Source organism: Panthera leo, chromosome D2, assembly GCF_018350215.1.
Source record: "Panthera leo isolate Ple1 chromosome D2, P.leo_Ple1_pat1.1, whole genome shotgun sequence".
NCBI classification, from domain to species: Eukaryota; Metazoa; Chordata; class Mammalia; order Carnivora; family Felidae; genus Panthera; species Panthera leo.
This window is the reverse complement of record NC_056689.1, coordinates 30857859-30883852: the sequence shown is the minus strand read 5'-3', so window position 1 is coordinate 30883852 and position 25994 is coordinate 30857859. Positions and strand designations below refer to the sequence as shown.

Genomic DNA, 25994 nt, shown 5'->3' with positions numbered 1-25994 from the left:
CTCAGCCTCTTCCGGGACTGTGCCTGAAGGACCTAATTAAGAGAGTTGACCAACAGCTCCCAGCCTTTCAAGCCATAGCCCTTTAACCACCCTGTATTAACCTCAGTTTTGAACCGTAATTACGAGCTGCGGAAAAATAAAAGTCTAAATTCTATGCGTCTAAGTACATAAACTCCCTTTGAAAATGTTCAGCCACAAATTATTTTCAAAAGGGTGTCCCCCCTTTTGAAAGGGTGTCCCCACCCCACCCCCACAGCCATTCCTCCCTCGCCATGCTTCTAAGCCTGTGGACAGGAGAAATAACACTAGCTAAGAGACACGCGACAGAGACCCGCCCAGCCACTCGCTTGCCGTGTGACTCCAGACCGACTGCGCAACCTCTGGGTCTCAGTGTCTTCATCTGTGAGGGCAGTTTGTAGACTAGGTGTTACATGCCACCACCCCTCCAGGCATGTCTTCTGGGGACACGGCCACTCTCCCCCGCCCCGCCACTCACGTGATCACGACGGGGGCCACTTTGTTGGGGATGATGGACTTGGCTTTACTGTTGTGCAAGCCTGTGGTCTGGAAGGAGTGGACACTGGGTGAGTGCTGACCGTCCATCGGGCCACCGCCCTGGAGGCCCTCGAGGGGGGCACCCGCCGAAACCGTCTGCTGGGCTGTGCTGGCCGTTGTACCCATAGTCTGCTGGCAGCCTCAGGCCCCAACACCTGTGGGATGAGAGGGCACGTGGTGGAGGAAGGGGTGGGGAAATCCACAGCAGGAGGGGACCTGGCCCACCTGTACCTCCCCTGTGTAGACGCCAAGTCTGAGGCCCAGCGAGGGCCAGCTCTCCCTGTAGCTGGAGACGGAGGGCAGGTGTGCTGCCTTCCACGCGTTTGCCGAGTGCCTACTATGTGCCTGGCCCTCTGCTGCTGCTTTGGGAGGGTGACGGACATAAAAAGATAAACACACGGCCCCTGACCCCTTATAGTTACACTCCTCTGGCAAAAACATGACTGTTAGGAAGGGGATAACCCTCCACACCAGGTCAGGACCTAGGGCTCTGAGTGACTGGGCCAGGCCCTCCAGACACGGGTAAGTGGGAAGACTGGGGGGGGGGGGGGGGGGGAGGGGGGGGGCAGCAGGTACAGAGGGAAGTCAGGCTTGGATTTGAAGGGTGTGGATGGGAACAGGGTGCAGGAGGACACTCTAGGCATGAATATCACAGAATGAGGCTGGGGACATCCGGACAACATGAGCTTTCAGCAGATCAAGGGTTTAGTGAGAGCACCAGGCCCTTGAACTTGACATCACGGTCATCAATACCACCATCAACGGCCAAGGCTTCGGCCCTGCGTGAGGCAGGCTGGACACCTGCTAGATGCAGTGATTCCCCTGGTGGGGCTCTCTCTCAGAGAAATACTGAAGGACGTATGCAAAAACCAGGCTTCGAAGATGGGTCGCTCCCAGAAGTGTTGGTTACGATGGCAAAAGACACAGGAAACAACCTCCAGCCAACAACAGGGGCTTTGTTGGGTAAAGTACGGGACATCTCTAAGGCGGAAGGCTAAATGGCCACTAAAAACATCATCATGATGGCTTTGGAAAGACATCTAGGAAACAGGGCTGCAAGGCAAGGACCGGCTGCCATCCCATTTTAATTCATGAAAGCGTATCAGCAGAAGAATCTGGGAGATACCCATCAAGATGTTATTTGGAGTTATCACCAAGTGATGCAATTATGGCTAATTTGTGTCTTCTTTTGTTTTTTTCTCCTCCGAACACTGGGTAATAAAGTTAAGGCCCATTTAACACAAGTGAGAGAATGGCTGGGGAAGCGGCTGGGGACCAGTGAGGGGCTGCTAGAGGGCGTGAGAGGGCCTGGCCCCGGTCGGAGAGCCACAGTGCTGCTGGACAGGCAAGGGGCCGGGAATTCTACGTGGAGCTCCGAGGGTCCAGCAGCCCTTGGCCCTGGTGGACCTGATGGTCTAGGATCAGGACAGGAGGGTGCAACCCCCCCCCCCCCCCGCCCGCCGTCTCAAAACCGGGAGTAGCACCTCAGGAAGGGGATGGCGGAGTCAGGGGTCAGCGGGTCAGTCTGGAGGCTGAACTCACTGTGCCTTCTCTCCCCCCAGCCCTGGGGGAGTACTCAGGCTGCCCCTCCCCAGAGCCACCTAGACAGAATGACTAGACTCATCCACCCCTCCTCCAACCCTCCCAAACCACCACCTGTCACTGTCCCTGTCCCTCTCCTGTCGGGAAAGGGTTGCTTCTCTCCCTCCGGCCCAGCCTTGTCATCCTTGAAAACTCCCAGCAGCCATGTGACAGCCTTGTTAACACGCACACCTTGTGTTCATGAGAGTCCCATCATACAGGGTCCAATTTTTCCCTCCCTCCCTGTCTCTGTCTCCTTCCCCGCCCCCCCTTCCCCCTCCCCACTGTCAAAAATGGAGGGGATGAGCCTCTGTTCCTAAACAGAAACACAGGCTGCTCAGATTGCACGAGTGGGCCCCAGAGCCAGAAACTTCTCTCCACTTCACTTGCTGTGGCAGGCTCCCAACACAGCTCACCCAAGTTCCCCAGACCCCGCCGGGCAGTCTGGGCCAAGGAGGCACAGATAGGAACAGCCTCCTCCAACAACAACATGGGCAGCTGTCCCAAACGAGGGCACGGGCGACAGGACACGGGAAGGGCCTACAGGAGGCTGCAGCTGATCACAGCTGCCCGGCCACGGCCAGGCCCGGCTCCCTTCGTGCTGAGCTGTGGCTGACCCCCCCCACCCCTCCTACCCTGCGCCACTCCCACGGCTCCAGCCCCAGCCACCCCTGTTTTTCACGGGCTCCACGGACGATGCCAGGCCCCAGCTGGGGCCCTAGAAGACATATGTGCACAGCTGTAGGGTCCGAGGTGGAGGAAGGACAATATCCTTTGAAAGTTGACCTGCTTCCAAACAGTCTAGAGGAGGGTGAAGCCCCGGGATCCCCAGGCTTCCCGCTCTACGCTCTCCCCCTGAAACCTCCCCACCCTGCCTGGAGTGTGGCTTGTTAGCTAGCACAGGGGCCTTATCCTACTGGCCACGTGCTGAGGGGCCCCGGGCAACTTCCCCACGTCCCCATCTGTAAAATGACAGTGAGGGACGGGATGGCCCCAAAGGCTCTTCCAGATTCACGTGGATCTGGCTCCCAAGACCGGCAGTCCCGGTGGTCCCAGCCCTACTGTGGCGGTGAGCACAGGGGGAGGGTGAGTTGCTGGGGTCCCGGGTGCTCAAACCTCTGCTTGGGGGGAGAATGGGGAAGGTGGGGTGTGTGAGGGAAACTGAAAGAAGTGGTCCATGAGCCTGGATGGTTTCTTAAGAATTCCACTAGCCCAGCACTTCCTTCGATTGACGTGAAGGCCATCCCCACCGTGCTGCAGAGCCCGGGACACGGGAGCCAAAGAGCTCACAGGCAGGCTGCATCACACGGCCACCCAGGTGCCCCCAGATTTTATTTTTTAAAGACACATCAGTGGGGCACCTGAGTGGCTGAGTCGGTTAAGCGTCCGACTCTTGGTTTCAGCTCAGGTCATGATCCCAGGGTCGTGGGATCGAGCCCTGTGTCAGGTTCCACGCTCAGAGATTCTCTCTCTCCCTCTGCCTTTGCCCCTCTGGTGCTTTCTCACTCTCTCTCTAAAAAAGTAAATAAATAAAATTTAATCTAGGGGCGCCTGGGTGGCTCAGTCGGTTAAGCGTCCGACTTCAGCTCAGGTCACGATCTCGCGGTCTGCGAGTTCGAGCCCTGCGTCGGGCTCTGGGCTGATGGCTCAGAGCCTGGAGCTTGCTTCCGATTCTGTGTGTCCCTCTCTCTCTGCCCCTCCCCCGTTCATGCTGTGTCTCTCTCTGTCTCAAAAATAAATAAACGTTAAAAAAATTTAAAAAAAAAATTTAATCTTAATGTACCTACTAGGTGATCTAGTTAATACAATAACAACCAGCAACCTGTATTATTACATCACTAATTTGTTTTTTTGTATTTTGATAGCTCTCTGAATGCAACTTACTTCCCTCTGTCATCCCATATATTTTGTGCACTTGAAAACAGTCTGAAAAGGGGGTCCGTGAGTTTTTGCCAGATTGCTAGGGATTCTTGGAGAAAGAAAGAAAGAAAGAAAGAAAGAAAGAAAGAAAGAAAGAAAGAGGGAGGGAGGGAGGGAGGGAGGGAGGGAGGAAGGAAGGAAGGAAGGAAGGAAGGAAGGAAGGAAGGAAGGAAGAGGGAGGAAGAAAGGGAAAGAAAGGAAGAAAACCCTAATTTGAGGGAAGAGTATTTCCCACCAAACCCAGGAACTCTTTCACCTTCTCCTTTACTCCTGTTTGTTAACATATCGAAGCATCTACGAAGAACCAACCACCCAACAACCCTGTAAGGTCCAGCCTCACTGTCCATTTTCAAAGGAGGATGGCTGACCCTTGGTGAGCGGTGGCGTTGGGAAGGGCTCCTCATTGCTTTGCCTCCCTGCCTCTTCACAGCTCACCCTGAGAGCAGGAGCTTGCCCACACTGTCCCCTCCCTCCCTCCTGGATCTGTACGACCCCCACTCATCCACTCCATGCTCTGCCAGAGCACCCCAGACACAGCCTACCCAGAGAGGTGGAGGGATGCATGGTTTCCCACGGAGGGAGTGAGGACTCTGGGACCCACTGCTCCCACAGAAGCCCTCAGCCGCCAGCTAAAGAAGCCACGGAAACATCTGGACTACAGCTATCACGGCGTTTGAGAAAGTCCCCCACACAGACATGCACCCTCCGGCCTCCACACCCAGTGATTCTCGAGAAAAAAGAAACAATGTCCGGAACCCTTGGCAGAGAGGTGACCTTGTTTCCCCAGGAAGAATTCAACTTTAGGAGCTGGAATATGAGCTCTGGCTCATCAACTACCCGCCTGATGCTACAGCATAAGTGCCCAGCCTGCGGAGTGATGAGCTTCTCGTCAATGGTGGTATTCAAGCCAAGGGGGTGCTGCAGATGACCACTCTGGATCCTGGAGTAGGGAGGACAGGTGAGAGGTTCAAGAGCGGATTCCCAAGGCCACAGCCTGAAACACCCTGTGAGTCCAAGTCTGTTTCTTTTCATCCAGTTTTTGGTAGAACTGGATCGCCACTATTCTGGTCTCAGTTTCCCCATCTCTGATCCAAAGCTCACAAGCCCCCCCTTTTTTGCCCCATCCTGGTGCAGCAGCCGTGACCTTCAGGCTTGGCAAACCCCGCGGGCTTTTCGAAAGCACAGTTTGGCTCTTGGGACCGAAGCAGAAAGCTGCATGTGAGCTATGGACCCCAGCCACCACCTGGCACCGTCCTTTCTCCTGCCCTCCCTGCCCACCGGGATGGACCTCAGACCCCCTTGCAAAATCTCAAGTCCCGCTTTAGGAAAAGATGTGACTACAGCAGCCAACACAAATGACTGTCACCACGGGCCCCTAAAAGCAGATTCAGAGCCAGCTACACCCCTGGAGGTCAACAAGTCCAACCCTCTCTGTCTACTCACGAGGAAATGGAGACCCAGAGCGGGAAAGTGATGTCCTCCAACTCACAAGGACAGAATTAAAACCCAGAGCTCCTGCCTCCCCACTCCAGGGCTCCCTGACTGGGCCACACTGACTCTAGACTGAGGCAAAGGGGAAGACCGCTGTGAGCATAGGGAGATAACATTGAGCAGATAGTGTACAAACGTGTAATTATGCTAGTCAAATCAGGGTGTGTGGTCAGGAGTGTGTGATGCCTGTGCCTGCCTTGGTGGGGGCGGGGGGGGGCAGATCTAAACAGACCCCTGAGGTAGCCTCTAGTAACCATGACTGTAGAGAGGAGGCCCCAAGACGGCCAAGGGGTCAATCTCCTGGAGCAAAGCACTTGACATAGAATATCTCATTTAACCCTGAGTCCCCTCCCAAAAAAGAGGGGCTAACTCTTACAACTTGGTACCAAATTCACAAGAAATCCAATTAAAAATGGGCAAAAGATGGGGCACCTGATTAGCTCGGTCGGTGGAGCATGTGTCTCTTGATCTCCGGATTGTACGTTCAAACCCCACGTTGGCTGTAGAGATTACTTAAAAATAAAACATTTTTTTTAAGTAGGCTCCATGCCCAATGTGGGGCTTGAACTCACAACCCTGAGATCAAGAGTCACATGCTCTACTGAGTGAGCCAGTTGGGCACCCAGAAAAATAAAATCTTAAAAAAAAAAAAATTGGCAGGGCGCCTGGGTGGCTCAGTCGGTTAAGTGTCCGACTTCGGCTCAGGTCATGATCTCGCGGTCCGTGAGTTCGAGCCCCGCATCGGGCTCTGTTGCTGACAGCTTAGAGCCTGGAGCCTGCTTCGGATTCTGTGTCTCCCTCTCTCTCTCTTTCTCTCTCTCTCAAGAATAAATAAAAACATTAAAGAATTTTTTTTTTAAAAATTGGCAACAGATTTGAAGGTACATACAGATGCCAAATAAGGCTAGAAATATACACCCGGCATCATTCATCATCGGGGAAATACGTTAGAATGACAAACACAAAGGGGCGCCTGGGTGGCTCAGTCAGTTAAGCGTCCGACTTCAGCTCAGGTCATGATCTCGCAGTCCGTGAGTTCGAGCCCCGCGTCGGGCTCTGTGCTGACAGCACAGAGCCTGGAGCCTGTTTCAGATTCTGTGTCTCCCTCTCTGTGTGTCCAGAGGGATTCTGTGTGTCCCTCTGACCCTCCCCCATCTTTCTCTGTCTCAAAAATAAATAAAAACGTTAAAAAAAAATTTTTTTTAATTAAGTCCATCTATTTCTTTCCACATTCTTTTTTTTTTTTTTTCCAGTAGGCTCCATGTCCAGCGCTGAGCCCAACGTGGAGCTTGAACTCATGACCTAAGATCATGACCTGAGCTGAAACCAAGAGTCGGCCACTTCACCAACTGAGCCACCCAAGGGGCCCCTGCTTCTTTTCACATTCTTAACGTAACTCTTGAGAATGATGCAGGTGGCCCATGTTACGTTTCTACTGGACCGTGCTGCTGGGTCTCAGTGCTCTGCGGGCCGGAGGGCACCCCTCGGCCAGCTCGGGGTCGTCAGAGTCGAGCCCCGCACTGCTGCAGGTAAAAATAATTCTACTACAGGCACGAGGACGCCTGGGAAGCCAGTGTCAGCGTTCCCACTTACAGAGAGAAAAGTGGAGGCTCACGGAAGCTGTAAGTGACTCTCCAATGGCCTGGCACCCCGCTGGGGACACAGTGGCTCTGACTCTGTGAAGCACGGGCCCAAAACTGGCTGGTTCCCATCTCCACCACTCCTTAGCGCCTCTGGGGGCGTGGCTTCACTTCTCTGCGTGTCAGTTTCCCCTGTTATTAACACGGGACAGGAGGACCCTTCCTGTGCCTCCCCGGTTGGGTTGTAGGAGAATGAAATTGGCAAGTATGCAGAAAGCAACACCCAGCCAGCCAGACATGCAGCGGGGGCTCCCCCCGGGGCCCATCCTCAAGGCACTTCTCTCTCCCCCTTCTCCACGTCCCTTCCCTGCCACCGCTGGACCTGAACCTCCCTGACGGGGCCTCACCCAGACACAGCCTATAAAAGGAAGGGTCTGGAGGAATACGTGGGCTCAGCAATCCTCCAGCAGGGCTGGGGTGTCCTCTCTGGTAACGCACAGTTAGCTCAGTCATAGCTCCCCATTTCCCTCTGTCTGGTGGGCCGCTTATGGAGGCATCCTCCGGCTGTAATCAAGAATCAGGACAGCCCTGCTCTGTGGCCTCAGGCAAGTCCTCTGCCCACTCTGGAACTCTCCCCATAGAAGAATGGTTTGGCCCTCCTCCAGCTTCCTCCAACCTCTGCCGTCACCAGGTCCAGGCCGCCAGCTCCTCAGCGGGCCAAGCAGAGCAGCCCCCAGCCGGTGTCCCCTTCCCTGTGCCCCCACAATCCATTTTCCATGCAGCAGCCAGAAGGATCAGGGCACCTGGGGGGCTCAGTTGGTTCAGCGCCCAACTCTTGATTTCGGCTCAGGCCATGATCTCATGGTTTGTGAGAGCGAGCCCCGCATCAGGCTCTGTGCTGACAGCATGAAGCCTGCTTGGGATTCTCTCTCCACCCCTCCCTGGCTCATGCGCACTCGCGTGCTCTCTCTCTCTCTCAAAAATAAATAAACATTAAAAAAAAAAAAAACAAAAACCCTAAATCAGGTCATGTTTTCTCCTCCGGGCACACTGCAACATCCAGACCCATCCCCTGGTGAGGAGGCCCCACCCTCTGACCTCACTCACCCTGTGTCCTCACCTCCGTGCTCCAGCCACTGGCCCCAGCCCCCTCCTTCTTCCACCGCCCCAGGCCCACTCCTCCTCATGAAGGCTGCACACCTACCACCCCTCTGTTTGGAACATTCTTCAGCTTGTTCACATGGCTGCCCCTTCCTGAGGTCTTGGCTCAGATGTCCCTCCTCAGGGAGGCCTCTCCGAGCCCCTGGTGATGCTGTCTGCCCACACCAGCCCGCACAACCTCTGTCCATCCACGAGCCCCTTTTATTTCCTAACTGCCTCATTGACAGGGTTATGGGTGTCACCTCAGCCTCCCTCGGCGAGCAGGGTCAGTGCCTGACTCACCCACATCGTGGCCCCAGCACCAGGACGGCGCCTGGGGCCCGACAGATGCTCAGGAAGTATTTATGAGATGAACCTATGACCAGCCTAAGGCACCTGCAGCTTCCAGGCCTCACAGGGCAGTGGGCACCCGGCACCAAGAAGCAGGTCACAGTCCTCCACAAGAGGGTGTAGAGAGAAGCCGCTCCCACCCAATCCTCCTCTCACCTGGACGGCCCTCCTCACCCCCACCCCCCACATTCCACACAACCCTAGATGTTAAAGCCCAGCTCCTCCAGGAAGCCCCCCCTGACTACACACCCACCTCCGCCTCTCAACACCCAGAGCCCACTATGAGCATCACGAGACGGAACACTCCATTCCCCTCCACTGCATGCTGTTCCCCGCAGGGGCCATCCCGTGTCCTTCCTGGCTCCGTCAGCTGCCTGGCCCAAGGGAGGAGCTGCACACAGGATCACAGAACATGTCAGCTCTATTTTATTCCCCGCCCTGCCTGGCCCGCCGTTGATGGGGACAAGGGTGGCACTCAGCAACAAGAGGGCACAGATGACAGGAAGGGTGTTTACTTAGACATCATGGTGCATATTCCTGAGTGGGGGCACTCGGTGAGGTATTCATTTTCCTCTTGTTTATCCCTCAGTTCTCCATTTCCTACAATGAGCATGATTACTTTGGGAATTTTTTTTTTTTTTAAGTATAGTTATTTGTAATAGTTTCAAAGTTGGACAAAGGTCACAGCTCCTCACCTAGGACGTCCCCTTTCCCCCCACCATGCTCCTCGGCTGTGTCTTTGTCCCCCACCCCACCCCACTGCCCTCTGCCTATTACCATCTATGTTCCCGTGAAAATTACTCCACCTCGTACAGCCTGGTGGGATTTTTCGTGTCTCTGTGGTTTTTCTATCTTCGCTAATGTCAACAACCTCAAAAGAAGCAACACAGGGGGTTGTTGACCCCCGCTTTATTTTTTTAAGTCTATTTATTTATTTTGAGAGAGAGAGAGAGAGCGCAGGGGAGGGACAAAGAGAGAGGGAGAGAGAGAATCCCAAGCAGGCTCCACGCTGTCAGCACAGAGCCCGACACGGGCTTGAGCTCATGAACCGTTGAGATCGTGACCTGAGCTCAAATCAAAAGTCAGATGCTTAACTGACTGAGCCACCCAGGCGTCCCCACCTTACAGAAAAGGCAGCTAAGCAGGGCCACCAACAGGAATTTCCCGAGGCTCCACTGCTTAGTAGAGGCAGAGTCGCCTGGCTTCTGCTGCAAGGCCCAGCCCCTCAATTCACGTCTCCGAGGGCCGCCCAAACCTATCCCTCCACAGCCTCCTTCCCTCAGCCTCCTCTTGAAAACTAGGAGAACAAAACATAAAATAAAGCCACCAGTGGTCCGGGATCACAGGAGACCTTTATCTGCTGAACTGTGTGCTTTTGAACTGCTTTTATTTTTTTCTAAACGGAAAACAAGATCTAAAAGTTAAAAGCAGAGAGTGGAGGAATGTTCAGCGGGTGGACTGCCCCCGTGGGGTGGGCCCTGAGTTCTGGGCTTCCGCCTGCAAACAGCAGGGAGCCTCTGAGGGCCCAAGTTCTGGAAGGGAGAGGTCACCTCTGTCACACCCGGAGACGGCAGGCTGGGGTGGGCTTGGAGCCGGGAGTGGACAGCGTGGGCAGAGGGACTGGGCAGCCAGCTGAGAAGCTGTGGCAAGTGGGGGCCAGCAAGGGCCACAGGTCCCACTGCAGATGGGGTGCCAAAGCTGGGAGAGGTCGCAGGTGGGGCGGGGGGGGGGTGGGGGGGGGGAGGAAGCCCTGCCCTCTGTGAGGGGGAGAAGCTGTCGGCGCCTGACAGGTGGAAGGCAGAGGAGGGGCTCCTGCCTGCCCTGCAGCCAGCAAAGACCTTCGCACTTGTCACCACATGCTCCAGCATGGCCCCTGAGGCTTCTGAAATGTGGGACCCTCAGGAAGGAAAAGGGTCCTTTCCGGCACCCCTACTTGCCTGCCTCCAGGCCTGGGGAGCCCCCCACTTCTGAAGCTCCCCATGCGGGTCAGCTCTGCCTGACAGAAAGCTCTGCCTCTGTGGGGGCTCAGACTGGGGAGGGGAGGAAAGGCTATAAGGAACATTCTGGGGGCCAGAATGGGGAAAATCTGAATATGGATAGTATGTTGAATAAAGAAGTTAATCATACTGTGGATACTGTGTTCCTAGGAGACCCAGGCAGAAGCGTCTAGAGGGGAAGCACCTTGATGTCTGTCACTCTTGGATGGTTGAGAGAGAGAGAGAGAGGACGAGAATGCACACGAGCAAATGTAGCAAATGTCAGCAATGTGCCAGCACAGGGTGTCATGGCAGGAAGGCAGTCCTGGGGCCCTCCTGTCCTCAAGGGGGTAGAAGAGGGCTCCCTGGGGCAACGTCCTGTCCCCCTGTGTCACAGCACCTGAAGCCCTTCTGTATTTTCCCCAGGTCTGTGAGTCCCCTGGCCTCCGGGCCACCTCCAGTGAGGGAGTCTGTCCTCTGGCTCAGGCCCCAGCAGCCCAGACACAGGCCACACTTCCTGGGCAGACCCTGACCCCCTCAGGAGAGCCTGGCCCACCTCCCTTGCTCTGACCACTGCCACTAAGCTACCTCCTAACCTCTAGAGGGCTTCTCTTCTCCCTCTTGCTGGCCCTGGGGCATGTGGCTTTCTGGTCCCAAGACAGGACGGACTCCCCCCTGGGAAAATCTCCCTGGAAGAGACCATCAGTCCCTGAAGTGCCGGACCAGCTTCTCAGCCTGTGAACGTCCTCAAGTTTGACCAAAATGCTCACAATGCCTCCACTCCCTCCCTCCCCACCGTGTGTATGAAACAAACCAGATGAGGGGCAGGGGGATACTCCCTGCCTCCCCTGCAGCTACCCGTGACTAGTCCTAGCTAATGGAACATAAGGGGCAGTGTCCCATGGCAAGTTCCAGAACCTTGCCTCTGAGCCCCCTTCCCCCCCTTCCTCCATCCCGCTGTCTGGAACACAGATGTGATGACTGATGTTTCGCAGCCATCTTGGAACCACGAGCATGTGAAGCCGCCGCCTCGGAATGGCGGAGGTCAAGGTCCCCCAAGGAATCCATGGAGTGGAACCACCACCCCAGGCGTGGGCCGCAAAGCTCTGGGTTTGGACAGGACTTAGAAATAAACTTCCATCTTGTGTAAACTACGGTTATTTGGCTTTTCCTATTACTCGCAGCCAAATCTAATCCTAACTAATGCACTCCATTATTTTTAGGTTTGACCCTCAATGACCACGTGCCACATGGCAACAAGACAGAACTTACTTCTTTCCCCTTTTGCAGGAGAACGTCAAGTTTCCCTGCTGGTAAGAGTCAGGCAGAGCGACGCCGGGAGCCTGTGAGCCCAACCCATGCTGGGGTATGGGGGTTCAAGGGATATAGAAGATACCAGCTCTGGCCACCGAGGCCCACGGGGCAGCTGAGGAGACAATTAGGGCACCGCTGATGGCTACACGGTGTGGTGCAGCAACCTTCCCCGAGTCAGCTGCAGAGATTTAGAAAGTTCTAAGCAACTGTTTGTTCCACGCTCTACACAGACGCTTGGCCTCCACTGCTCCAAAAAGGCAGAGAAAGAATGCAAGTGTCTCCCACGTGGAGTCTCTCTGTGTCCCTCTCGGGGCCTTACTGAGGAGCAGATCTCCCGGAAAATAAGAAGGTATTATCTGGATGGGAGGGCCCCTGCCTGTTGGATTTTTCATGGGGAGCAAGAGGAGGGGAATGTAAAAATTCCCAGGGATGGCCCAGTCAGCTCTGGGAGGGCAGTCATTCTGTTCCTGAGAATCTGAAGCTCCGTCCACGTCCAGGTTCCATGCACCTGGGACTGTTGGGGGGGAGGACCCTGCAGAGAACAGGGTTAAGAGTGCCCGGACATGCTCTCCTGCTCAGCTCCAAGAAGTTGGGCATCTGAGCATATCAGGGTCAGCAGAAACCTAGAGTTTCCTGAGACCCCACCCACACAGGGTCTTGCTGACGCTCTCCTCGCTGCTTCCAGGGACTGGGCCCCAAAGGGCCAGTGGGAACTGAGGCTGGAACCCCACTTCTGACCTCCAGAAACACCACAGGGGCCTGAAGCATCTCTTCAAGGAGCCGTGAAGATCCGGGACCCAGTTCTGGGGTCTGTCCCCATCCTTCTACCTCTGCAGCTTCCGGTCTACACTCCCTTGCTTGGCATTCAGGACCCCTCTTCCCACCCTCACCGCCCCTATTACCCTGCACATCCCCAGAGTTCCAGGCAACCCCCGGTCCCAGATGGCCTACGGTACAGAGCAGAAAAGGCACGGGTGGATGTCCCTCTCCAGCTTGGGCTTTCCGACAGGTCTCAAGTCCAGTACAACCCAGTACTGAACTCAAGTTCAGTTTTGGCAGCTGAACCCTTTGTATAAAACCGATCCTTTGTGAAAGTCCGACGTGCAATACAGCCCAGTGTGCAGTACAGCCAGGAGCTGAGCCCCTGGGCTGGCTGCCAGCTCAGGAAGAGAGATGGACACCCTCCCGCCTCCAGACCCCAGCACGGGGCCTCTCCTCGTCAGCGACCGCTCCAGAGCGGCTGGCCGGAGACGCTCAAAGCCCTTTCCTGCTCGGACCTCCCAGGGCACATCCAGCCCTTCCCTGCCCCCTTACATCTGTCCTCCCTGGTCCCACAACCAGAGACATCACCCCCCCCCCCGCCCTCACCCCCTCACTCCCTCCGTCAACGTCCAGTGGAAATGCCCCCCCTTTCTCCAAGCCTGCCAGCGTGCAGCCTGCACCCCAGCAAGCTTAGCCTCGAGCTCCCTGGCCTGGGGTTTGGTAAGGACACGCTTCACCTCCCCACTCTGGACCCATGCTCCTCCAGGGCCGCCACAGGGCTAAACCCACAATAGTTGTGGGTCCCAAATATCATTCCCCTAAATAAATTCCACATTCACAGTCCCGTTTCAGCTTCAGAATAATCCTACGAGAAAAGCAGAAACACAGGCAACTGTGCCATTTAGCAGACGGGAAAACTGAGGCTCAGAGAGTTTACTGCATGACATAAGAACAGAACCAGGCCTCTGGTTCCACAGCCCGGGCTCTTTCTCATGCAACACCCAGCCACCCTCTCCCATTTCTCCCGACGCGACCCTCGCTTTCCCACTAGATAAAGGAAACTTAAGCCACGGACCTGGTAGAAGGCAGAGAACATGCTGGACCCAGAAAAGAGAACCGCTTCCAGGGCCATAGCCTGTCATACACCCCAGGCGGCCAGATCCCCTGGATGGGTAACAATGGAGCTAAAAATAGGGCAGGAGGCTGAGTGGCCAGCTGTAGGAAACATCTGCCTTTGCTGCAGAACAAACATGAAGGAAGTCACCCTGCTGCAGGGGTCCCCGAGGGTGGGGCAGGGGAGGGCTGGGGGCGGGGGAGGGGAGGATAAAACTTTCAGGTCTGTACCCAGGGCAGGGGCTCCCACCAGCGCCTACCTGCCCTGGGCCTTGTCCCGCCCAACACACACACACACACACACACACACACACACACACACACACACGATACACAGTTTAAATCCACCTTGTTCACGAACATGCATCTCAGAGTCAGATGTACCTTTGAGATCCCAGCCTGTTCCTCTCATTTTATAGAAGAGAAAACTGAGGTCCAGAGTAGACCAGACAACTGCCCACAGTCACAGGGACAGTCGACAGCAGGGCCGGGACCAGGCGTCTCCTTACGCCTCTCTTCTGCTCCTCCCTGCCCATCTGCTTCACGGAGCATGTCCACCCAGGGCCAGGAAAGACCCTGCCGAGGAAGAGCTCTCCGGCTCCCCAGAAGGGAACACTCCAAGCAGAGGAGACAGGTCAGCATGAAAGACGTCAGTTTAGACCCAAGGAGGAACCACGTAGCAATTCATGACTCCCCCCAAGCACACCCAGCCTCCCCTTCGGCCTACGGCTCCCGAACTCCCACCCTTGTTCTCTAAACTCGAGCCAAAGTGAAATTCTTTCAATCCCTGGAGCAGACATCTCAACGGGCCTTTGCAAATAATTAGCAATAATGACAAAAATAAGAATAACGCAGAGGTGCCTCTTACAGCCCAGGGGGTTGGGGTGGGGTGTTCTAGAGTCTATGCAGGGCAGAAACTGGGGCCTTTGAAAATTCTTAAAATGACCCATCCAGGACAAGGCTGCCCCATCTCTCAATTGGTCCAACCCAGTCAGCTTTCTTCCAGTGACGGCACAGATGTCAGTTTCCTTGCTGAGCCGCAAATGAAGTTTGCCGGTCACACACGAGCCTCGCGTTCATGCACTCCACGTCTTCCTGCCCCACTTGCTCTCTCTGCCTCGCGGACTCCCATCCCTGAACCAGGAGGCCTCCTTCACCTTCCCCAGACCACATCCCAGCATGGCTGTTGCCACCCTGAAGCCCCCCCCCTGGCCAGGGCTGGGGCTGGCCTCTGATGGCATCTCAGGGCTTGGCACAACGTAGCCACTCGAATGAACAAAACCGGACACATTTTTCAGGAACAACAACAACCAACCAAAAGATCGGTTCTGTGGGTGTCCACGCTGTGTGCATAAATGAGACGGTACGGGTGGGTTTAGCCCAGGGCCCAGAACGCAACAGGCACTCTGTAAATGCAGCCACGTTTCGACTGCTGCAAGAAAGTGGGGGCTGGGAGGAGGTTCGTGAGGAAGGGCCATGAAGGCCAGAAGCTGTGGAGGCCCCTCCAGGCCAGGAAGCGGGGAGGACGACGCTGAGGGCCCCCCGTCTGAGAAACAGACCCCACCCTTGCAGGAGAATCGCCTGGCTGAGACCCCCGGGTCTCTCCCGTTGACTCACACTCCCCCCGCCTCCCAGAGGGACAAGAAAAGCGGGGTCCCTAAGAAGTCCCCTGGGCTCTTCACTCACTCCTGAGGACCAAACACACTAGCAGCTTGACCAGGATCTGAAATCACAAACGACGAAATTCTAACCCCAAATGGCTTAACATCTCCACCACCACCCCCCGAGGTGCGGCCTCAGGTCTGTTAGCGGGGAGAGGATGACGGCGGCAGCGGGCACGATGTCCCGGAGCCCCGGACGGGCCCAAGCACTGCGCTGAGGCCGTTCGCCTACCATCTGGTCCACAGCTCCGACGGCACGCCCTGCAGGACCGGGGGCCCTAACACCTTCCAGGAGTCCACAAGGTCAACGCTATTCTCGGGACAGCTCCGAGATATCACTGCTGTCTCACTGTAGTGATGGAGGCAAAGCCACGGCAGCAGGTAAAACTCAGCAAGGGGCAGCGCACTGGCCCTGAACTAGGCTGCCCGAGTCACTCACAGTGACAGAACATGCCAGTGTCACCTAAGGAGGTCCTGGATGAAGCAGAAGAGCTCATTTCACTGAAGTTCAGCCTTGCGTACGTGTCTTTTCGCTATTCTGTGCGATGACGGTGTGTACCTGGGCTGTGTGGGGGTACGACAGGTGTCTGGGGGGATGGCACTTGTGAGCCCACCAGAGCTGTCTGCCAAACTAGCCTCTTTGTGCACAGAAAACCAGCCGACAGACAGACAGACGCCAGAATTGGGTTATTCAGAATTGGGTATCTGGCGGACATTTTCTCAAAAATGAACCAGGCAAGCCTGTCCTTTCGAGGAAGGCAGCTGATGGCATTTGTTGCCAATGATCAAGTTTGAGCTTAAAGGGAAACATCAGAGTTTTGGAAAACTTGCATCAGCCACCGTGAGTCTGACAGCCTCTCAAAACACAAAGAGTTTGCGACGATATGGGGGACGATGTTAACGTATGTAATTTCTGAAAATTGCCGAAACGTCTAAATTTGGAAGATGGGTATAACCCAGGGAACCAATATTTTCCCAATGACCCCTATGTGATGTTACAAAATCACACCTGTGTCAAAGATCCACTCAGAGGGGCGCCTGGGTGGCTCAGTCAGTTGAGTGTCCGACTTCGGCTCAGGTCATGATCTCACGGTTCGTGAGTTCGAGCCCCGCGTGGGGCTCTGTGCTGACGGCTCAGAGCCTGGAGCCTGCTTCGGATTCTGTGTCTCCCCCTCCCTCTGCCCCTCTCCCGCTCATGCTCTGTCTCTCTCTATCAAAAATAAATAAACATTAAAAAAATTTAATAAAAAATAAAAAATGAAAAAGATCCACTCAGAGTGCAAGATAGTCCCATGGCTTTTAATGCAATGAAATACGAAAAATTCCTTAATATGTTTGCAGATCCTGCATTTCAACCGACCTGTAAGAAACCATCACATGCTGAATTGTTACATAGTGTCAAAAGAAAATACCCAGAGGCTAATAAAATGCTCCTTCCTTTTCCAACCACCTATCTGTGTGAAGCTGGATTTTCTTCACATACTTCAATCGAAGCAACGTATCACAACAGTTGAACGCAGGAGCAGATATGAGAATCCTAGTGTCACCCAATCACATTAAAGTGATTTGCAGGAGCACCTGGTTGAGCTCGCAACTCTTGATCTCAGGGTCATGAGTTTGAGCCCCACGATGGGTCTACAGATTACTTATAAAAATCTTTTAAAAATGGTCAGCTTTTAACCAACACAGGAAAACCACAAAGCTGAAAGGCAAAAGGCAAACCGGGTAAAGATATTTTTGACATATTTCTATTATTTATCATATTCAATGTAGCTTTTTTCAAACAGGAAAACAAGTACATCTCGAGGGCATAACAGAAAAAAAACCCAAAACCCAGAAAACCCCAACAACCCAACAGAAGAGAGATACAAAAATGGACGATAAATGTGAGGGAAAAATGTTCAACCTAACTTGTAATTTGAACTCTGGAAACCGTGAAATGCCACATATTGCCTATCATGGTATCACAGGCACAACAGCAGGAAAACACCCAAGGCCAGCATGGGGGCCTGGGGTCCGCTCTCTCCCAAGCACCTGGCAGGATGCAAGCTAGCACTGCCCCCTAGTGGCCAATCTTGCAACAATTCTAAAACACCTTCAGAACATCGGGCAAATCTCCTATCAACTGATTCAAAGGAAATAATCAGAGATATGGCCACAGAACTGTCCGACATAGCTTTGCTTACATTAGTCAAAGACAAAACATCTTCCACATCAACAGTGGTCAAAGTCCAATGTATCGTGGACGTCATCATGCAGTCATTAAAATGGAAAGAGTGTCTGAGGAACGTCACTTAAAAGAATGCGGAGTGAAAAAAAGCCAACATAAACACATACTATATGATTCCGTTCCCCTAAAACTCAGACAAGATGTCTCATCTGCGGCAGGAAGGAGGGGATGGTGATGAGATGCAGGGGTCCGGGTGCTGGAAAAATTCCGTTCCTTGACCTGGGGGAGGCTCTCCTCATTTTGTAGAATCACCAAGCTGTGTACTTGGGATGTGTGTACTTTTCTGTGCATGTTCAACGATTCAACTCCAATTTAAACGTTTCAAATGCAAGAGTAACAGTTTACTCACTCACATAGGAAAGTATCTATTGTATATTTAGTTAGGGAAAAAAGATACAGTGTAAAGGGTACACACACATACACACACACGAAAAACTTCTGCAAGGATAAGTCTCCAAACATGAATGGTGAACCATAGTTATCGCTGGACACTGGACTCATGGATGGGTCTCCTAATCTTCCTGCCTATGTTTATTTTCTCTGATTTTTCTAGAATGAACATATACTATTGATAGAAAAAAGAAGAGCCCCGGACCCCACAGAAAAAGGCCACAGGAGTGAGGGTTCTCCTGAGTTGCTACTGCTGGGAAGCTCAACACCTTCCCATGGAAATCATTTGGATGTCGGAGTCAGAAAGACCTGCGAGGACCCTAGCACTGTCCCCCACCAGAAGCCTGGGCCGCCTCCTGAGCCTGTTTCCCTGTGGCGGAGAAAGGGTTAAATGAGGTCATGGATGTCCTGGCCTGACCCAGTGAGTGCTCTGAGCTCATCTGACACACAGCCCCTCCCCCCAGGTTCCACAGAGGAAGAACTGGAGGCCCAGGAGCCTGAGGGACAGCCCTGGGGGATGCCCACAGAGCCCCCCCAAGGAAATGCCCCCCAGAGTACAGTGCAGGCTGGACATTGGACTTGACCTCAGGTAGCCTCCTTTGAAACCCACACTCATCACTCCCATGAAACCTCTACGTGGAAGGCTATGGCAGGAAAGGTGGACGGCTGATCCAGACAGGAAGTGACCTCGCCGGATGAATGACAGGCCAACATTCCATCGGGAGCCCCACCTGCTGGTGACCTTCAGGGTCATGGGAGCCAGGAGTGGGTGGGCACATGGAGGCCAAGGAGGAAACAGGATTTATGCAGAAGGCCAGGCACATGGCAGACCCCCAGGCAGGGAAGTGACTTCATTTCACCCTCTGTTGCCCTTGCTTCCGTCCCTGACATGGCAAGGAGTTAACCCTAAGAGGGCCGTTCCTCACTGGGCTCTAGCCAAGTCCACACAGGCCGGAATGAGAAAATCCTGGCTTTCTCCTCTCCCCCACTCCTTTTATCCCCAGTCCACAGATACAGAAACTGAGGCTCAGAGAGATTGACAACAGGACAGGGACTCTAGGACCTCTCCCACTACACTGAGCTGCACAGAGGAGGGAGATGTTAATTCAGGGTCAGGAACTCACGGGAGCCTTCCTGGAAGAGGAGACCACCGAGCTGGACCTTAAAGGATGAGCAACATTTGACAGACAAGAAAGGCATTCTGCACGAAGGAAAGAGCATGGAGGAAGAAATGCCTGGCACTGTGCAGTCTCCTAGAAGTATCAAGGTACTTGTGAGGCCAGAATACGGGGTGGGGTGGGGTTGGGGTGAGCCTCAATTGACCCGGGGGCTGTGCCAGAGAGTCAGAATGTTGCTCTGTGGGGTGAGACGTGCTGCCCAGACCGGGGCAACAGTAGAGCTGCATGATGATGCCCTGCGTCAACCTAAGAGGGCTGCCTGGAAGAGGCAACACACGGGAAGCCACCTCAGCAAGGGCTAGATATGACTCCGGGACCACTGGGGCCCAAAGCTCCGCAGGCCTCACCCCACCGCCCCGCATCCCCAACTACACCGGGTTTCTCTGTACAGGAGAAGGGAAAGAAATTCGCAATACCAATGGTACCGTGTGCCTCGCTGTGCACGTGACGCCAGACCATAGCACGGCAGGGCGCGGAGGACACGGACCGTGTTTCGGCCTCAGCCCCGCCACCGCCAGCGGTGTGATCTCGACAGAAACGCTCAACCTCTCTGTGCTCCAACATCCGTCAGATGAAGACAAGACCCAGGCCTACTCTGAGGGCCGTGAGGATTAACAGAGAGAGTGCTCGTTGGTACACACCCGCCTGCACACACACAGCCAGCCAGCGCCCAACAAATACCCACCGCCGTGCTATCCCTCCAGACTCTCCCGCGGGCCACGTATCACCGCCATTCCGCCCCACGCCCGGGCCGGTGGTCTGGCCTAGATCACACGGCAAAGGAACAGCGGAGCCAGGATTCAAACTCGGGCCCGCCTGGCCCTAACGCCCAGGCTCATCCCAGCCCACCAGGCAAAACAAAACTTGAAACCCTAAGACCTGAAACCCGCCTGCTTGGCTCTCCAGGCCTCTGGGCGGCTCCTGGTCGGGGGAAGAACTCGGCCACTTTAAGCCTCTGGCGACCGAGGGCAGGGCAGGGAGAAAACACCAGGGCACAGCAGGGGAAGAAAAATATTTTTAAGTTTCTCCCTCTTCCTGTTTATCTATCCTCTGGATCCAGAAGCTCCTGGTGGCTGGCTGTTCGTACAGGGAAAGTCCTGCCAACAGCGACATCCTGCCGTCAGCCGCCCTGGACCCGGCTGCCCCTGCCAGCCTTGTGCCGGGGGGCACTGAGGACCACATCCCCGCAGACCCCTGCCTCGCCCAGGGTGGCTGCTTCACAGAGGCGCTTTTAACAGAAGCTGGGGCCCAGGCACGAGGACCCAGCCAGGGAGGAGGGGCCACTGCCACTGCTTCCTGAGCACCAGCTGGCACCGATCAGCTCCACACTCAGCTGTGGAGAGGTGACAAGAAGCATTCAAGGAAATGACTCTGAGCCTGACCTGGGCACTGCCCTGGGGGCGGGAATGCGGAGCATGGGCTGTGCCGGCAGGCCAACCCGGCCTCCAATCCTGGCTGGCCTAAGACCTGCTGTGTGACCTTGGCCAACTTACTCAACTTCTCTGAGCCTAATCCCCTTATCTGTAAACCGAGGATAATACTGTGGTGGGGATTACATGAGATAACATGGGGGAAGGACCAGCCCCTAGTAAGTGTGAATAAATATTATTTTTTTAAATTTATTCATTTATCCTGAGAGACAGGGAGCAGGGAGGGACAGAGAGAGGGGGAGAGACAGAATCTCAAGCAGGCTCAACGCTGTCGGCACAGACTCCCATGTGGGGCTTGATCCCATGAACCGTGACAGCATGACCTGAGCCGAAACCAAGAGTCGGACGCTTGATCAACGGAGCCACCCAGGTGCCCCGAATAAATATTGTCCCCACACCCACCATCAAGCTGACACCTTCCCTCAACCCTGAGGATCTAAGGTACCTTTAAAATAAGCTCAAAAGAACAATTATAGCCTCAAAAAAAAACAATGAAATTCTGACACGTGCTACAACATGGATGAACCTTGAAAATACTATGCTAAATGTTCCAATAAGCCAGAAAAAAGGGGCAAATACTGCATGAAGCAGAAGGATGGCTGCCAGGGGTCAGGGGAGGGGAGGTGGTGGGGAGTCAGTGTCTCACAGGCTCCAAGTCTGGTTTCAGAAAAGGAAACAGTTCTGGACACAGTGGAGGTGGCTGCACGACAGTGTGAACGTACGTAACACTACCGACCTGTACAATCGAAAATGGTTAAAAGTGGGGGCGCCTGGGAGGCTCAGGAGGCTGAGCGTCTGACTCTTGATTTCGGCTCAGGTCATGATCCCAGGGTCGTGGGATCAAGCCCTGCATCAGGCTCTCCGCTGAGCATGAACCTGCTTGAAATTCTGTCTCCCTGCCTCTCTCCTGTGCACACTCTCTCTCAAAAAGAAAAAAAAAAGGTTAAAAGGGCACGCTTTATGGTATATATACATATATTTTTTTATCTTAATTTTAAAAAGGGCTCATTCAAAAAACTGCTTTTGTGGATGCCCATGTTAATTTTTGTGCCTGCCCTTGGATAGTTCAGTGTCAAGAGGTGGGACGGGCACGGAAAGAGCTAAGGGCACCACCTCCCAGGGAACTCATGCCATCAGAGACCCAGGTGGTGGGTGCTGAGGAAAGAGGTACACGCATTCCTCCCGGGCCCGAGTCAGGGGTGCACCGATCAGCCCAAACCACTCCGCCAGGCCCCTCCCAGTACGAGATGGGGTCTGCACGAGGCAGGAGCACGGTGAGTGTGAGATGCAGGGCCACACTCACACCTCGTGTGTGCATGTGTGCACATGCACTCACACGTGCACACACTCCCAGGCCAAAAATGCCAGAGTAGCCCAAACATGCCAATCCCAGCCTGTGCCCGGCCAGCTGGCCAGCCTCAGGCACCAGCATCCAATGAACAAGAATAGCTCCGCATCGGTCCCAGCACCCACCACCAAGGAAGGCAAACTGTGGCCCGCCCACCATCTCTAGGGCCAGGGATGGGGGGGGGGGGGGGGGAGGTGCATGAGCAAGAACTCTGTGGGCTTGCCCAGTGTAAGGAGACCTGGAAATACGACCCTCCAGAGGCCCACCCCCCACACGGGCGCCTACTGGACAACCCTACCCACAGGGCTGGGTTGAGAAGCAGGTGCACCCTGGGGGCGGGAGGTGGGTAAGAACAGGGGTGAGAGGGCCTGGGTCACTGTGTCACCTTGGGCAAGTCCCTTCCCCCTTCCAGATCTTCTGTCTCCTTCGCTTCCTTCTTGGTAAAATGAGCCTTCTATCCCAGCACCCAGCAAGCACCCCTGGGAATACATACATCCTAGAGAAGTAAATGTGTGTGTGTGTGTGTGTGTGTCCACCAAGAGACAGGCAGGGGTGTTCAGCAGCCTTTTTCACAGTCACAAAAAGCCGGACACAAGCCTGAAGTCCATCTCTCGGGGAAAAATCGGCACGTGATGGTACGCCTATACGGGGGAATACTACACAGCAATGAAAAGGGACAACCTGCCAAGGCCTGCAGCATCGCAGATGAAGCTCACAGAGTTTCACGAGCCAGAAGAATCCAGATAACAACAGTTCATATTCGAAGGTTCCATTTACACAAAATGCAAGAGCAAGCAAGACTAACCCTCGGGAGGGCACTCCAAAGCACGGACGCTTGAGAGTGTGGGGACAGGCCGCTGACCAGGAAGAGGCCCCGGGGAACCTTACAGGGTGCTGAAAATGTTCCACATCTTGGTCTGGATAGGGGGTCACCCAGGTGATACACCTGTAACAATCCATCAAACTATGCTCTGACTTCCTGTCTGTAAATTAGATCTTGATTTACAGAATGAAATACAAACAGCTAATAACTCACACTCTGCCTTCCTCTGAAGACTGCAGCGAGGCTATACAGAGAGTCTGTGTGTGGAAAGGGTTGGGTGGTGGGGAAGAATGTGGCCTGGAAGGCAGAAGGGCCAGGGTTCAAATCCTGATGTTCCCTCTGATTGGGTACATTTTTTTTTTCCTTCTCTGATTTCTTTTCCTGTTGTTGGCCAGGCTTTTTTATTCCATAAGTATGTGTACTTGCTGTCCAAGACAGATGGATTTATAAAGAAAAAGTTTACACCCTTCCAGACTCCTCTAAGCCCACCTCGTAAACTACAAGGTTTCTTCCCCCTTAAGTAGACAACACAAACGCCCCTCCAGTTCATACACAGAACCCCAACCCTGTCTGTCTAATGCTGGCACGCCATTTCATTGTAGCACCATTCCTTCAGCTAATAGCCACTAAGTATCCCCCGTGTCAACCAACCAGCACGGTCCTGTCCCTTCGTGGAACAGGCATCCATTCCAACAAGAGAGAGAAAAGAGAGGGAGACAGAGATGGAGGGAGACAACAAAGAACACGACATACCGTGTACATTGTGATGCGGGACTGGGAAGCTCAGACAGGCAACGAGCGAGGTGGGGAAAAGATGTATTTTTAGGTGCCATAGTCACAGAAGGTCTGTGCTGATACCTGAGGACGGGGAAGGTTGGGGCCACGTGAGAAAGCATGCCAGGCAAAGGGAACAGCAGGGGCAAATGCCCCGAGGGAGGGAAGAACCCAGAACTGAAAGGAGACAATGTGGTCTCCAGCTCACTGGCCACAAAATCCCGGTGCACAGACTCACATCCTGATAGTTTGCGTCTTTAGAACAGGCTACCCAAATTCACACTGCTTACATAAAAATGTGCGTGTAAAAGCTGTAGTAGATTCTACCGTCTTCCAAAAGGCGGCAGCCTTTTGCCCAGCAACCAGCATTGCTTAAAAGGGCCAGTGTTGGGGCGCCTGGATGGCTTGGTCGGTTAAGCGTCCGACTTCGGCTCAGGTCATGATCTCACGGTCCGTGAGTTCGAGCCCCGCGTCGGGCTCTGTGCTGACAGCTCGGAGCCTGGAGCCTGCTTCGGATTCTGTGTCTCCCTCTCTCTCTGCCCCTGCCCTGTTGATGCTCTGTCTCTCTCTGTCTCAAAAATAAATAAACATTAAAAAAAATTTTTTAAAAAAGGGGGCCAGTGTCCCCACATCTTCACTGGTTTAAGAAGTTATCGATCTCTGTCCCTTCTGCCCATATGAAATGGCTCCGCCTCCTTGTCTGGACAGTGGGGTCGATGACAGTTCCTTCTTCTCAAGACACTGTGAGATTCAAATCGAAATAAAGTCATCTAATCTGCGAAGCTCAGCGCCTAGCGCTGAGTGAGCCTCCATAAATGGGGACTGATGTTGCCATCATTTCTGCACAAATGCCAGGAGATACACCTGTCAGTTCCATAATTATCATACTAACAAGGTGAACTTCCTAAGAGCAGCTTTAAAGGCTCAAACCCACACGGTTTAGCATGGCTTTCCTTGGAAACAGGGATACAGGGAGAAGGAGGTAGAAACCATGGCTCAGCAAAAGAGCACTGAACTGGATGGGAGTCAAGAGACTAGGTTCACGTCAACCTGAGACTCAGTTCCCCCATCTATAAAATGGGCTAATTCGTGCCCTCTTCAGGCAGACATCCTCCAAATGTTTCTGGGGCATCTCCTAGGAGGGAGAATTTGTTCTAGGAGCTGACAATACAGAACAAAAATCCTGCCTTACACATGCTAGCTGGAGGCACAGAAACATGGTATATAAATTAGTAAAATATATAGTGTATGGAGAGGTGACAGTGATAAGAAAGAAAAGGGTTATGGGGGTGAGGCATGAAATTTTGGACGGGGTATCTAAGGGAGGCTTCGCATTTGAGTAAAGATCTGAAGGAAGTAGGATGGGAAGCTATGCGGCTCTCTGGAGGAAAAGCATCCCAGGTGGAGGTGACAGCCTGTGCAAAGGCCCTGAGGTGGGGGTGTTCCCAGTGGGTTGGCGGAGCCATGAGGCAGTTTGGGTGGTGTAGAGTGAGCGAGGGGGTGGGTATTAGATGGGGATGTCCTGGAGGCCACACTAAGGACACTGGCTCTCCCTGTGAGCAAATGGGGAGCCACCAGAGCCCCTGGGCAGAGAAATGCCTTGCTCTGACTTTCACATCCTAACAAGGTCACCCTGGCTGCTGCGTTAGAAGAATCTGTCGGGGAATGAGGGGGGAACAAAGGTGGAAGAAAACGGACCTGTGTGGAGTCTGCCAGGGCCCCTGGAGGCTCGGCCAGCGGCGTGGGGAAGGTGAGGGAAAAGGTTCACCCTAGATCCGCTGTGAGAGGGAGGCCGACAGGGCCTGCGGAGGCGTGGGAGAAACAGAGGAATGGATGACTCAGGTGTTTGGCCTAAAGAACGAGATGAGACAGACTGGGGGAGGCAAGCGTGCAGTGAGGACCCAGCAGACAAGAGAGCCACGGTCTCGCGCCCCCCGCAGCAGCCTCAGAAGAAAGCAGCAGGCCCTGGAGACCTGCCAAGAAAGACGAGCTGGTCCTGAGGCCCGTGGGGAAAGCGATACGAGAGGCAGAGAGGGAAAAAGTGGATCCAGAGGGGAAGTCAGCACGGCACGTCTCCAGGCTTCCCCTGCCCACAGAGCCTGGGCCACGGCCAAGGCCGGCTGCTCACAGGCCCACTTCACAGATGGGGAAACCGAGGGAACAGAGTTCTGCTGTGAATACCTGTCGATGAGAAGCCAGAAAGACACGGAATGAGCTAAGGTGGAGGGCAGGCGGCCAGCTGGCCCACTGGGTTCCTACCGCTCTCACCTACCACCCCAAACAGGGACCATGGAGCTGGGACCCGACGTCCCCACCATGCAGGAAGTCTGCAGGACCCCACGAGGCCACGCAGGACCGTGGGCTTTCCAGCGCTGAC

The 25994-nt window shown here is 54.3% G+C and overlaps 1 protein-coding gene across 3 annotated transcripts in view; it reads right to left on the bottom strand.

Annotated features, from left to right (window-relative positions):
• The window catches only part of PALD1 (phosphatase domain containing paladin 1), a 72601-nt gene that overhangs the window by 35363 nt on the left and 11244 nt on the right, over window positions 1-25994 (bottom strand). For all 3 annotated transcript variants that reach the window (XM_042908520.1, XM_042908519.1, XM_042908521.1), the window contains exon 2: window positions 497-710. In XM_042908520.1, the coding sequence (XP_042764454.1) occupies window positions 497-681 (185 nt within the window). In that variant the 5' untranslated portion in view covers window positions 682-710. The remainder of the gene's footprint in view (window positions 1-496; window positions 711-25994) is intronic.